Raw genomic sequence first — 14,689 nt, forward strand, 5'->3', positions numbered from 1 at the left:
ACAAATAACATTACAGAGAGGTACTAATTCACCTCACTTGAAGTACCCTTACTTGCCTCAAAGCTCTTCCTAAAAGGTTGAAGCTTTGGTCCCTGATCTGTTCTGCATTGGATCATTGTGGGTTCACCGTGCAGGCTTTGTGATGGATGGTTTGAGATATGACCCAAGAACTGAAATTGGCAACAGTCACCTTTTAAATTCTAGATTAGTTCTGCTGTTAAAACCAGCTTCTTCCAGCTGAGACTTTTGGCTAAGGCCGAGCCCTACCTGCTACGCAAAGACTTCGAAAGAGTCCCCCATGCATTTCTGTGTCTCGATTAGACTATAGTAACTCTAAATGTGTCAGAATGGTCCAGTCATCCCTTCGTTGGTTACAGTTAGTCCAGAATGCAGCAGCTCCATTGTTAACCAGGACCAATAAAACGTGACCACATTAAAACTGTTTTGGCCATGCTCCACTTGTTTTCTGTCTGTTTCAGGATTGATTTGAAAATTGTATTGCTTATTTTTAAGATTTTAAATGGGTTGTCGCCTTCTTACATATCAGAGCTAATACATGTCCACACACCTGTCAAAGCACCGAGGTCTTCCAATGAGATGCTCCTCTGGCCCAAACCTCATATAAGAACAGCTCGGACTGTTGAAACATCCAGGACCCACCACTAATCATTGGCTTTCAATTCAAGTTGAGCTTTGATACCTTGACCTTTTTCTACTGTTGAATGTTTTGTATTGTCTGTGCATATTATTGTATAAGATTTTTTGAGCTTGTTAAACACTTTAGTCAACTAAGGTTGTTTTCAAACATACTATATGAATAAAACTGAACTAACCATCTTGTACAGTATATTGGTATACATGTTCTCACTTCAGAGACCATCTGTAGAGAATATGACACAGTGGCAGTGAACTACACTGGCACTGATGTTGGAGCATCGTATTACTGTAAGAGTCAATCCCAGCTGGAGTTCCCCCAGTCTGATACCCTTAGTTTCAGGACTTATATGGGATATTATTCTCATGCATTTTACACAGAAGCTGCTTTCAGTTTACATGATTTTTCAAGTAAATGTGGAAGAGCAGGATGTTCTACCAGCCAAAAGTGGTGCTCTAATAGAATTTGCCGCAAAGATAGTCATGCTTGCTCTATCACTTGCTAATTCCTTTGATCATAATCGCCGCGATCACCACCAATCTTACATGTAGCAGAATCTCTCAGCTGACTCGCTCTAGCACCTGTCTTTCTCTCTGCTGCTGAAAGTCACGGTGGAAAATCTGCTCAGATCATCATGGAGTCATGCAGAGGTCGGCTCTGGTGATGGGCAGCCTGTCATGCTTCTGATATGATTATCACAGACAGATATAGTCCTCTCCGTAAAGCTACAAGACTCTCATGTTACTAACTGATCTCTGCTTCAGATTCCACCGTGGGGGACAGCTGAGCCGCTGACCTGGAGTCAGCTCGCAGGGGAACTGCATCATCTATAATCTATATCCTTATCATCTCTGTGTCTCCTCTCCTTCCCGTTCACTTTGGTAGCTATCTTCTTTTTAGAAAAACAGATTAATAGAATCTCCTCACTGAAACTCAAGTGGCTTTCCGGTTTGTACGCAATAGGAGGAATTAGTTATGTGGTTCAGGGTTTTTCACAGGCAGCACTCAGGTGGAGGGGCACACAGTATCAGTTTAGAGGGTGAAAGAGAAAAAAAAGTCAAACCCTGCTAAGCAGAGAGCGTCTCTGTTGGCCCAATATGGTATGGTATGCTGAGACACTTTAGCCATGTGTTATGAGGAAGCGACTTACAGGGAGGAGTGTGTGTGTGTGTGTGTGTGTGTGTGTGTGTGTGTGGTGTGTGGTGTGTGTGTGGTGTGTGTGTGGTCTATAAGCCTGCGCTTCTAGTAAAATAATCTCTGAACACATGCTTTGCATCTATGATTGCGGTACATCTGAAAATATTGCATCAGAGACCAGAGTTTGGCTGCCTTTGAGGCATACTTAGCTTTCGAGTGAGTAACAGGATGTGAATATGAAACAGTGGCGCTAATGAATATTGAACAATAATATTATTTTGGCGTGAGATTTTTGGCTGTAAAGTATTTAACATCTAGATGCCTTTCGAAAAAAAAATAAGACATCATTTTGAACTTTGTTAAGGACGGCCAAAGTACGTCATGAGCACACTGAAACATGTAGGATGTCAATGTATTAGACAGTTTGAATCAACTCTTTGTATACTCCTAGGTAAAACTAAGCATGAAAAATAAAATATGAAAATCCTTTGGCTCCCTCTGTTGGTACTGAGGGAACACAACTGGGAGGATATTCAATAGCCACTAAGCAGAGCAGCTCGACTCCAGTTATTTATTTCTGCGACTGTTAAAAGGTTCCCCACATACCTTTGCAGTGTTGTAGTCTGAAGCGTCGACATCACTGCAGAGTCGTCTCTGTTGCTGCTTTGATGAAAGGCTCAGCTGTGCCGCATCTTCAACGGGATTCTGGTTTTCATCTCTCCACCATCTCTCACCAGCTGCACATTAAAAGCATTTCTATTGTACACTTCTCTAATAATCACTGCTGAAAATGAACATGACACAACACGTTTTGGCAAATTTAAGCTGAATATTCTGTGTGTGTCCTGGAAGAACCCAGGCCTTCTTTCTTAGCTCAACGTTGTTTTATCCCTTTGTTATTAATGACTAATATTATAAAAATGGCTTAGACACATCTAATGAACTAGTGACATGGTTTGAAAGTCCACCGCAGACAGTGATGCTTTATTTCTGTTTTGGCATCTTAAAAGCTGAGAAAAACTTGGTTTATTACAATGAATTTCCAGCTGTGATTAGTGTTGATTGGTGCTTTTACGCCACACTGCACCTCCCAAACTCCAGATTAGACTATTAGGATTTCTGCCATTGGAGTTTTGTAACAGTTATTGTAAGTAGTTTCTTGTGTCTAATAAACCACAAGCACAAGTAACTTCACTATGATGACACCATACTGTACATTTTGTTGTCTGTGACTTTTGGAATATTCTGTACATGCATAAATAATTTAACATATACCATATGACCTATTACCTTGTTTACTGTAACAACAATGCTTCAAGGCCCATTTTGGGACAAAGTAAAGGGTTACCACTTCAATACTTTTCTACTTATGGATTTTAATTAGGTCACAAGAAAAGAAAAACAATACAGCAGTGGGGTAATGGGAGGCACGTGCGCACACACGCACACACACACACGCACACACACACACACACACAGCTTTTCTGACCTCTGAAGGAGTTGTTGCAGTAAAGCAGGCCCCGGGATCCAGCAATAGATGAATGTGAAAGGTTTGGTATCGGAGACTCAGCGAGGGTTTCTAACCTGGGTTCAATGTTCCCCTGCTGTACATCCATAAGATAAAAAAAAAGAAAAAAAAAGTTACAGTTAAATCATAAACATTCTCCAAAGTTACAAACCAACCAATTCTGCAGCAGAAAGCCTAAACTGATTTCTGCATACGTTTCGCCTGCTAACCTCGTCCATTTTGCTCCATTTCAGACTGATCTCCGTTGTGTCCGTGGACTCTGTCAGGCCGGTTTTGACTCGCCTGTCATCCATCATGCTTTTCCTCAGATCGGTCCTTTCATCCAGAGTGCCTCCTTCCTCCGTCTGTCCGTCTGGAGGAGGCTGGCTGTTGGTCTTCTGAGCCTCTTTCAGGTCTGTTAGAGTCACGCCCTGCAGGACATTCATACAGCTTTATCACTGTCAACAGTCGAACATTATATAATAAAACCTCAGCTTCTGTAAGCCATTTGTTCTTTACCTGTGTTGACCTGCGGGTCTGTCTGGCATGACGAGACTTCGCTTTCCTCTGAGACTCCGCTTCTTCATCCCTGACCGGGGCCAGATACGACCTGGGTCAGATTAAAAGAAAACAGTATACATTACAGAAGACAGTATACATACAGTATACAGTATACATACAGTATGCATACATTATACACTGTCCCAGACATGTACAATATGGATATGGACAACTTTCAAAGGATACACTTTCTGATCAGGGCAATTATATAATAGTAATAATAATAATGATAATAATAATGATGATGATGATGATAATAATTTTCTATGGAACACTTTCCCCAGGTTACACCGTGCTTACCACACAAGGCAGCAAATTGAAACCAATGATTATGACATAAAATCTAAAATCAAATCAAATGGGGCAATTATATGTTATAATTAGGAAGAAAATTCCTTGCCACACTTGTCACATCTGCACTTGGTTTATTTGGTCGGTCGACGTTTCGGTTACATGAACCTTTCTCAAGACCCTTAGTAATAAAGTGCCATAGTGCATGGTGCTTAAATACAAATCATGATTACATGATGATCCACAGCTGTGTTAGAGAGGTGTCCATAATTATGAGTCCAATTATAAGTAACACAAACAATAATATAGGTCGACAGCAACAACACCTACCAACAAACATAGGATACTGCATATTGTGTATATTATAACTTAGTGCTCCAAAAAGGTGCGAAGCAGCATAGGGTTGTTGTTGTTGTTTTTTAGACATACAGAAATAACCTTGTTGTCTTTATATATTTTGAATAACACAAAACAGGTTTAAGTGATGCATATTTGCACTTTTTAGAAAGTGATGAGTCCTGTTTTGTTGGTGTGGACAGCATGGCTCAATCAAACTATTAGGCCCTTATCGAGCCCCCCCCCCCCCCCAAACCTTATTTTCCTAAATACCCAGTAGCAAATAAATGAAACAAAATGATTTAATGAGAAGTATAAGACACATTTAAAATATAAAATGCACATGTCTCTAATAATGAATGCAGTATATATATGCATGTGCCCCAAGCTGCATCAGCAGGTGTAACATCCCACTGATTTACACTTTTAAATCTTTTCTCCCTGCTTTTTGCAGCATTATTATTTTAACTGGAACTACATCAAATTAAGGAAGCAAAATGCTCTGAAAATGCATTTTCATTGTGCTTTAAGACCTGAGCTTGACTTCCCCAAGAGGCTTGTGGGGAAAGAGCTGAGCAGGCATTAGTGGAGAGACTCATGTTTTACCCAGAGAGCTGCCTGCCCCTCCTCTGCTACGCTTTTACTGGTATTGATCTCTCAGTTGTGGAGTCACCCTGAATCCTGACTGAGAGTTTGTGGGCTGGTCGCCGCACACTGTATAATGAACAAAGCATAGGATATTATGGACTATAGACGAGAAATGATACAGTAAAATAATCAACCACATAACAAGTTGCAGCTATCCCAGCTGAAGATGCTTACATATTCATAAACTAAAAATTACAATCGTAATTAGGTTTTATCCACCCAAATGTGAAACCCATGTTTACAAAAATGCTCCTCTTAAGCTACATGATGAAAAATGTTAATAATTAATATGTTGAAATAGTTGCTTAGAATAATATCCCCCAGCCAATAATTACTAATGTACATAAAAAAAACAAATTAAGTTGATCAAAGAAAGGGACTGATTTCCAGCCCCTAAAGTAACAAACTACAAACTCAAAATATATCAGTTCAAAGAGGCCCACAGCACCTGTACAGAGCGTCGTTACTCCACATTAAGATGACAAACAAGAGGACTGGGAGCTTTGCCAAAACAGTGGCTTGTCAAGCTGAAAATGTAAAATGTGAAATAAGAATCCAGGAATAGAACAGCATGAGTCAGTCTCTCTGAAACTTACCTGGGAACAAATGCTTGCATGGTTCCTGTGGAAGGTTAGAGGCTGAGGCACTGAGACACTGCAGCAGTGATGTGTGGGAGAGGCGGAACAAAGTGACTGTAACAGGCTAGAGTCCAGAGAGAGAGAGAGAGAGAGAGAGAGAGAGAGAGAGAGAGAGAGAGAGAGAGAGAGAGAGAGAGAGACTTCCGGCCTATCTTAATGATGCACACACAATCAATTTAGACTTTCTGTCTACCAAAGGTCTAATGCAAGCAAGTCTACTCTATACACACTTCACTTAAGACAATCCATTTGGTAATGCGGCTAAAGGACCATGTATGCACTGATTGAGTGTGACAAAATGAAAACAGTCTGGAGGGAGGTGATTAATAAAACTATATTCAGCTTGATCTTTATCTATGAACATTCCACTTGACCCCTGTAACCAACAAATCTGAATCTGAAACCCCAAGAATATAGTTGTTTTTTTGCTATACTACAGGCACAATGGACTATAGCTCTCATTTGGAAGAAAATGGAGGCACCTACAATTGGTGCTTGGAGCAAGAATATGACGCAATGTATCTCCTGCCCTCCGTGGAGATACATTGCGCCATGTTCTTCTGACATACTGCATATATTGAGAGGAAAATTGGGGGTGTATAAGAACATCTGGAGGCCATTTGACCAGTTTGTAAAAGAAGACATAGGGGAGCTGCTACTGTGATACTGTCATATAATTAGCTTTTTGATTGTTGTAGTTTGGCAGAAGATGAGGGAGGAATTTTGTTGCGTTTTGGGACAAATTGTATTTGCAATGAAAAATGACTAAAAACATTTTTTTTGAAGTAAATTCCATTTACTACTCTTTAAGATCTGTGGCTATATGTATATTGCATACAATGCCTATGCTTAAAAGATTGTTTCATTCCACATAAAAGATTGTAATTGACGTAATAAAACAGCTGGGGACTGATGTTTTTAGCAAATATTTAGTAAGTAGACATTCATAGAGCATTTGTTAGGGACTACTTTCACCTGGCTCCAAGCAGTATGATATATACGCATTAAATACAAAAACAGCACAGAATAAAGTATACAAAAGTGAAAGAACCAGGGTTTAATTTAAAAACATGACAACGTGAGCATGTCATACTGACAGTAACCAATGTTTTTGGCAAAAACTGCATTTTTTACAAGTGAAAAGTCTTAGGAAAATGAACAGTGGTGCCAAAGTATTACTATACTACCAAGAACTCTGTTGAATCCACTCCTCAGAAACTTATTCACCATCTGTGAAGCATGAACACACCACATTTGTCACGTCTCCAAAGAGGTAATTTTCACAACAATATATTTGAAATGATTAATAACCAAAATGCCTTATCACAGTTTTCGCATTGGTTCTGCATTTTTTGAGAATTCACATTATTCCAGCTGTCTTCAGAGCATTTTGGAGAAACAGTCTTATGTTTTGCGCTTTGTTTTTTAATATTCCCAGACACGTGCAGGTACTGTACAGCAAGGATGAGATCAGGCAACTGTGGAGACATTAACACCGGCACTCCTCGCTCCTCCTTCAGTCCTGGCATAGATTCGATCCATGTTCAGGATCAGTGTCCTGCTGGGAAACTCCTTTTTCTGTGACCCTGAAGCTAAAATGGCCGACATGACTCTGCGGTGTAAAGTAGTCCTTCGGTTTGGTTCATAGCTGAGCCTGAACCTGTGCATTTCAGCTCATGTTCGACTGCTTTTAGAAACTCTTGCACTGACCTGCACTTTGATTCAAGACTTCTGGATATCAAGTTAAAGTACAGGTTTTGTCATTAAAGATGTAATCTGTTTCCAGGGTGGCATTTTAATGACGTAGCTGTAGTAGTGTAATGGTGTTCATCCATCTGGAGAGCAATGTGTCCCTGAGGTGCTTCACTAAACTCTCCTGCTAGTTACAAACAACTGCTTTTTAAATATTGCATAGAATATGCAGGTATTTTTTAAAGACCCACAACAGCACTAAATGATGATAAGTCATAACTGTTAAAGTTGTGTACATTTGAATTAAAATGATCAAATTAAAAGTATTAAAGCAGTAGAGTGAGATTTCTGAAACAGTCCTTGGTAGAGCACTTTTAGCCCGCTGTATCTTAATACTTCAGGTGTTTACTGCAGGTTCGAGTGGAATTTGTAATCAGTTAGAAAAGTGCTAGATAAAAGCAAGTTTTAAAGAACTGACACACATATGTATTTTTAAAAGTAAAAAAACAACAACTATCAACTACAGTTTGTCCTATACTTTAAAAACATTCAGGAATCAAAGATATTTTTTTGCTAGCACTTTAGTTGGCTGTGTAAACAACTGGGATACATCAAGGTATTGCCACTGTTTTTTCCCCTCTAAAATTCTCAACATATATTTCAGGCAGTGACAAAAAGACATTTAATGCCACCAAGACAGGCATTACATATGGCTTCAATTGCTCTAAAGAAAATTCTTTTTGCATTTGCTTGCTGTTATGTTAGGCTTTATAGTTTTTTTTTGTGTTTTTTTTTTAAAAGGGGGCGAGTTATGAAGAAGAGTGGAAAATGCTCTGTAGAAAGACAGTTCTTTTAAGGCTTTTGAGGTTGTTATTGGTAGGAAAATCCAGCATTTCTCATCTCCTACATAACTTAACAGCCATGTCCTATTTTGAGGCACAGGATTCAGCTTGGACTCCAGCGTGCAGCGACTGATTTCTTCTAACTGACACCTGCCTTTCAAAGAGCAATCACATAATGAATACTGCACCTAGACAACAGTAATCAATAATGCTTTCATACGGTATTTTTCATTGAAGACTGATTTTAGACTGGGAAAGTTTCAATTCTCCTTGGTGGATATGTCCGGTGTGGAAAAGAACCACATTCTGGTGACTTGTACTCTGCAAAACATAAAACAAGAAAATATTTGAACGGTGTGACAATATTTGATTTAGTTTTATCCAATGCAGCACATCATAATCCTTATATAATGAAAAGACACATAAAGACCAGAACGACACACACAACAGACACACAGAACCCGACACACAGCACACAGACACAGACACGACCACAGACACACACCACACAGACACACACACACACAACACACCAACACACACACAACCACACACAACACACACACACACACACACACACAACACACACACACACACACACACACACACACCACACACACACAACACACACCACACACACACACACAACACACACACACACACACACACACACACACACACACACACACACACACACACACACACACAACACACACACACACACACACACACACACACACACACACACACACACACACACCACACACACCCACACACTTCTTACTTACATTCATCCTCTGGTAAAGCTTCATTTTCAAATGGCTCCTCTCATTCATCAGCCTCCTCTTCAGCTGCTTTATCCTGCTGCTGCTCCTCTTCTTCTAACACTTTCTCCCCTTCCAGTCCATTCTCTACTTCAGGCACTGCCTCCACCTCCACCACCTCCACCTCCTCCTCCTCCTCCTCTGCTTTGTGGCTCTCCTCTTCATGTGCTTCCTGGTTCTCCTCTTCACTTTGTTCCCCTTCTGCTGTCTTTTCCGATAAAGCAACCAACTTGTCCTGCTCTGTCTGATCCTCCTCTACTGCCTCCACCTCCTCTGCAGGGGCCGTTTCCTCATTCACAGAGTCCTCCTGCTCCACACCAGCTGCTCCTTCATCTGCCTCTGCCTCTTCTTCTGGGTTGGATGCCTCTTGTTCTCCATCTGCAGGAGCTTCCTCTTCTTTGGCTGCTGGAGCTTCATCTTCAGCTGTTGTAGCTGCTTCTACTTCAGCTGTTGCAGCTTCCTCTTCTTCAGCTGCTGCTGCAGCCTCCTCTTCTTCAGCTGCTGCTGCTGCTGCAGCCTCCTCTTCTTCTTCAGCTGCTGCTGCTGCTGCTGCAGCCTCCTCTTCTTCTTCAGCTGCTGCTGCTGCTGCTGCAGCCTCCTCTTCTTCAGCTGCTGCTGCTGCTGCTGCTGCTGCAGCCTCCTCTTCTTCAGCTGCTGCTGCTGCAGCCTCCTCTTCTTCAGCTGCTGCTGCTGCTGCTGCTGCTGCTGCTGCAGCCTCCTCTTCTTCGGCTGCTGCTGCTGCTGCTGCTGCTGCTGCAGCCTCCTCTTCTTCAGCTGCGAGAGCAGCGTCTGCTTCAGGGATTTCTTCTTCTTTAGCTGCGGAAGCTGTCTCTTCTTCCGTCTGTCCCACCGTCTACAACAATAGAAAGCAATAAAATAATGCATATTAGTTCATATAGTAGGCTGCAGACTAGGCAGAAAAACATTTACAGGTCTGCTATCTGGACCACCAAGGTAGAGCTGGGCAATATATTGATATTATATTGATATTGTGATATGAGACTAGATATTGTCTTAGATTTTGGATATTGTAATGTGGCACAAGTGTTGTCTTTTCTTTGTTTTAAAGGCTGCATTTCATCAAATATGTCATTTTCTGATCTTACCAGACTGTTGCAACTGTTCTATTATTTGCCTTTAACCATTTAGTCATTATATCCACCTTACTGATGATTGTTTATCAAAAACCTCATTGTGTAACTATTTTGTGAAAGCACCAATGGTCAACACTACAATATCGTTGTGGTATCGCTATTGAGGTATTTGGTCAAAAATATTGCAATACATGATTTTCTCCAAATCGCCCAGTCCTATACCAAGGTATCTCTGTACGAATGCAAGTGGAGATGTGAATACACTAGAGACTCCATGCCAGGCAACTAGCTCCTTGAAATTAATGAGATGAAAATCTCATTATGGTTCCCTTTGGGCACACAGTGAACAGAAATAGTAAAGAGACCATGTGTGCTAACAGCATGTCAGAAAAGTTCTACCATTATAGTTAGTAGTATACACAACTGCTTCTAAAACTGAAAAATCCACCGAAGTTTAAAATTCCAACACAAGGAAAGCGTAAGGAAACTGAAAATACATGCATCCGGCAGAATTTCCTGCGGCACCGGAGCAATGCCGGAAGTGGAACGTCAAGAATATAGACTATTTCCTGGGTAACCTGTTTTTGTATGTTTTTCAGTTGAGCCCTGAGTTCAGAGTGCAGCCTTTGGGCTGCTGAGTTCTGATCCTGCAGACTCTGACCTACCGTACTGAGCTGCTCCTCCACACTGGCCTGCTGGAGCCGCTGGGACTGTTCACTCACAAGCAGCTCTCTGAAAGACAGTAAGGGAAATCTCTGTTTCAGACAATGTTCTTGCAGTTATTAACTGTGGGAACAGATTGCCATATAATAATAATAATAATAATAATAATAATAATAATAATCACCTATTGTTAAAATTTTGGCGGCAAACACAAATGCCTTCCATTACGTTGCTTTCTTCTAATGTGAAATGTGCAAGAATTCAACATGTACATTATGTTTACATAAGCTTCAAAGAGCGCTCATTTTACACACAAAAGGACATTTTATGCAAACCATTCAGCTCTATAAATCAATAGAAACACTAGAAATGTTCAATCAGATCAGGATATTTTTACAATGTGAATATGAGGCCTACCACCTCTGGCCTAGAACAACACAGAGACAGTGGCAGCCAACAGGGCTTTGACAAAGTCAACATAAAGTTCTGGGTCAGAGGAGGGGAGCTATTTACTCTACAGCAACAAAAAGCTGCAACTTTTTCCAGAACCTACCTGACGGTAGCCATTTCCAGTGTGCTGGCCTCAAGCTGAGCCTGGTAGGTGTCCAGCTGCTCTTTTAGTCGGAGCACCTCGGCGGCCTGTCTATCCAGGGTGGCACTCAGCGTCTCAACCTGTCCAACTCTGTCCTCCAGCTTTGATTCTGCTTCTTCCACGCTCCCTGTCAAGACTTCAACCTTCTGGGATAGCTCAGCGCTCAGTGTGGCCAGGCCCTCCACATGAATCCTGACACCCTCGAACTCCTCACTCTTCCCCTTCAGCATGGTCTGCAGCTGGCTCAGCTGCTCCAGAGACACGGTGGCCTGCTGCATCTCCGCCAGGCGGGCTTTCATCTCCGTGTGGAGGGACAGCAGCTGAGCGGGCAGGTCAGACGTCTTGAGCTGTTCAGCTGTAGCCAAGGCCACGCCCACCTGTTTCTGGGCCAATGCATAAGAATCCTCCAGAGCATTCAGGCGTCTCTCTAGGCTTTCTGAAACGTGCTGCTGCAAAGAGACATTAAGGTGGGATGTTAAGTTGAGCTGGCCAATCGGAAAGGACTATCTATTCTCACTGAACTGCTGCTTTGATAGTCTTGTAACTACTGTATGAGTGGACCCCAAACACTAGGAAAATGATGTTATGTTACCGAACTTCTTAGACAACAGAGATGCATATATATATTATATATATATATATATATATATATATATATATATATATATATATATATATATATAATATATTATATTTCTCCTTCCAAATCATTAAAAGGCAATCATTTGGAAGAATGTCAATCAAATGCGCCAAGAAATGAAATCTCTAGATTTACTGACCTGGGTGATCTAAGGAGTCAAACCCATATCAGAACATTAACAACCAATCAGAACAGGCCTAATCGTGCATGGACAGCTCAGTAAAACCTTACTTGGCAAAATTCAACAACTGCAGTGGCAAACATGAGTCACAAAAAACACTTTACTGCTGGTTATGTCTGTAACAAGACTGAGCAAGCACAACTGTTCTCATGCAATTTTTTTTAATCACATTGAATTACCTTAACCTAAGGTGCATGAAAAAGGGAAGATGTGGGCAGACAAGCAGTTACTACTACTTTTGAAAAGTCTTGCTCATCTCCCTGAAGTTGCATGCAGCAACTTAAACATTGTTGGAGTGACACATAACTCAAGGCCGCCATGAGCAACTGTTTGCAGTGACATCCAGGGGTCAGTTCATTCATGCTCATGAACAAGGGGAATAAGTACCCCTTCTATGGAATAATACACAGTATTTAGACATAGCCTTTTTTTGTAATTTCAGAGAGATAACCGCCTCTTAACTGGTGTTCCAATTCAAAATCACAGACTAAATTTAGCCCTGGCACTACGTTTGTTTCTTATTATGTTGGCAGCATCCTCTGCCCAGCTCTGGAAGAGTGTTCTTGACTTGTGTTATACATATTTCCACAGAGAACTTTAATACTGAGTATAGTCGGCGATAAAGTCCCTGCAGTAGTAGTAGGTCAGGAATAATCCTCATTACAAACGTGGGCAGCTGTATGGATATTAGAAATAGAGTTTTGTACCCACTCCAGTCAGGCTGTTGGCATTTTGAAATCTGATAGGCCTGCAGGTCTTAACTTTCCTCACTTGTAAGTGGCAAAGTAGTGTGAGCGTGTGCTCAGGCCTTTTCTTATGTAGTTGTTTAGTAAGTGTTTGTGCAAATTAGAAACCTTATGAATAGATTTTTTTTTTAGTTTTTGCATAAGAGGAGTCTTGTGCTGTTAATGGCTGCAAACTCAGGTGACAATCACAGGGAGCTACTTATTTATTTTTAATTTCTTACCTCACTACTTGACTGTCGCATTTCTTCGTGGGAGGACTGTAGTTTGACTATTTTCATCTGCATGCCCACGAGATTGTCTGTTAAGTAGGTTAAAGTTTGGTGCTGCTGGAAACAGAACCATGCGCCAGTGGCACCGCCAATTACAATCAGCAGAAATAAAACCAAGTGGAGAGCGTGATTATTCACTCCCGTGCGAACTTCTGACTCGGTAACTTCATTTTTGAAAAAGTTATCTTCATGTTTGTGGTTGCCTTTCCCTCTTCGATGCTTTGCAGTCATCTTCCCCACAAAGGACACAATGTTCCAGGCAGGCAGAGAGGTGTAGTTCACGGAGCCCGTGGGTCAGAGACACTGGGCCGTTGTGTAGGCGCTGATTTAGTTCAAGCGGCGGCGCACAAATTGAGCTGGATTCAATCACCGCGCATTGAAGCACCGAGAGGCTGCAGCGAGTTGTTGATAAAGAGGTACTACTGTAGACTCCGAGCGGAGGATGAGACGGGCAGAGAGGCGTGGACCGCAGGAACAGCGATCGTCCATTCAGGAGGAGCAGTGGCGAGTGAGGGGCTGGGTCTCCCCCACCATGTGCGCGGCTGTCATCTAATGGAAAAACTACACGTAGCCTACCTTTACTCTGCGCTATTTTTAATGCAGCTGAGCCCGGGGCTGCATGTGGGTGGCCTGCAGACACACTCTTTTGTCGATGGGCCACCATAGGTTTTAACGATGTGACATGATGACTGGGCCACAAGACAACAATAATGCTGACAATGATTAATTTATAGAAGTCTACCCTTATTATCCGTCCATTAAGATTACAGTAGTTGTTGTACGAATGGCCATAGAGCGTGCTTTAACCATTTGGCTATACATTCAGGGACATGGACAGAATGTGTAAAGGGCACATTTCTAATAAAGATGACCTTCAGTATTTTCTTGGCTACTTTTTCACACTCCATCTAAATGCTGCTGAAATCAGCCGTTTATTTTTCTTTTATGTTTTAGTATTATTGACAACTGCTGCTACATTTTCTGTATCTTTTATTTCCCTTTATTTCGTTTCTATTGATCTCGCCAATGCAGAATGCATTGTTGATTTGGGTGAGGGGGGTCCATTACAGCTGGTTGACATTTCTTTGTGCTTTCTGATTTTAAGGTGTTTGTTTTGGACAAATGGTTTCATTGTCCTTTGCAGGGTTGTGGGGGAGGGTGGGGGGTGAGGTGGGGAGGGACTGGAACCAATATGCCAGCTCATATTGGGCAGGGGTCCTTCACAGGGCTTACACATATTATATTCACACCAATCCAGACCATTTAGACCCATGAGGCACAAAGAGAAGACCAGAACCGTCTTGCTATGACAGGCTCAATCAAGACTCAGGAAGGACATGAGCAAAAATCAACAACCATAGTGTTATTATGTA

General features: G+C 41.6%; 2 protein-coding genes across 4 annotated transcripts; both read right to left on the reverse strand.

The window, feature by feature from the left end:
• Positions 1 to 1,287: 1,287 nt before the first annotated feature.
• Positions 1,288 to 5,751, reverse strand: LOC116692856 (protein phosphatase 1 regulatory subunit 12A). The gene is made up of 6 exons (XM_032521413.1): positions 5,732 to 5,751; positions 3,819 to 3,909; positions 3,530 to 3,730; positions 3,282 to 3,396; positions 2,399 to 2,529; positions 1,288 to 1,338 (listed from the first exon to the last, which is right to left on the reverse strand). Exons 1-6 carry the CDS (start codon positions 5,749 to 5,751, stop codon positions 1,288 to 1,290), a joined length of 609 nt encoding a protein of 202 aa, XP_032377304.1.
• A 1,056-nt stretch (positions 5,752 to 6,807) lies between these two features.
• zgc:66479 (uncharacterized abhydrolase domain-containing protein DDB_G0269086) lies at positions 6,808 to 13,830 on the reverse strand. Of its 3 annotated transcripts, XM_032521840.1 has the most exons (7): positions 13,269 to 13,824; positions 11,442 to 11,929; positions 10,891 to 10,957; positions 9,928 to 9,984; positions 9,574 to 9,606; positions 9,096 to 9,528; positions 6,808 to 8,628 (listed from the first exon to the last, which is right to left on the reverse strand). In XM_032521840.1, the coding sequence occupies exons 1-6, from the start codon at positions 13,545 to 13,547 to the stop codon at positions 9,136 to 9,138; spliced, it is 1,317 nt and encodes a 438-aa protein (XP_032377731.1). In that variant the 5' UTR covers positions 13,548 to 13,824; the 3' UTR covers positions 6,808 to 8,628; positions 9,096 to 9,135. The 3 variants fall into 3 exon arrangements, with proteins under 3 accessions (XP_032377731.1, XP_032377729.1, XP_032377728.1); XM_032521838.1 differs by having other exon boundaries at positions 9,574 to 9,984; positions 11,442 to 11,926; positions 13,269 to 13,830; XM_032521837.1 differs by having other exon boundaries at positions 9,574 to 9,984; positions 13,269 to 13,827.
• Between the last annotated feature and the right edge of the window lie 859 nt (positions 13,831 to 14,689).

Source organism: Etheostoma spectabile, chromosome 7 (assembly GCF_008692095.1).
Source record: "Etheostoma spectabile isolate EspeVRDwgs_2016 chromosome 7, UIUC_Espe_1.0, whole genome shotgun sequence".
Lineage (NCBI taxonomy): Eukaryota > Metazoa > Chordata > Actinopteri > Perciformes > Percidae > Etheostoma > Etheostoma spectabile.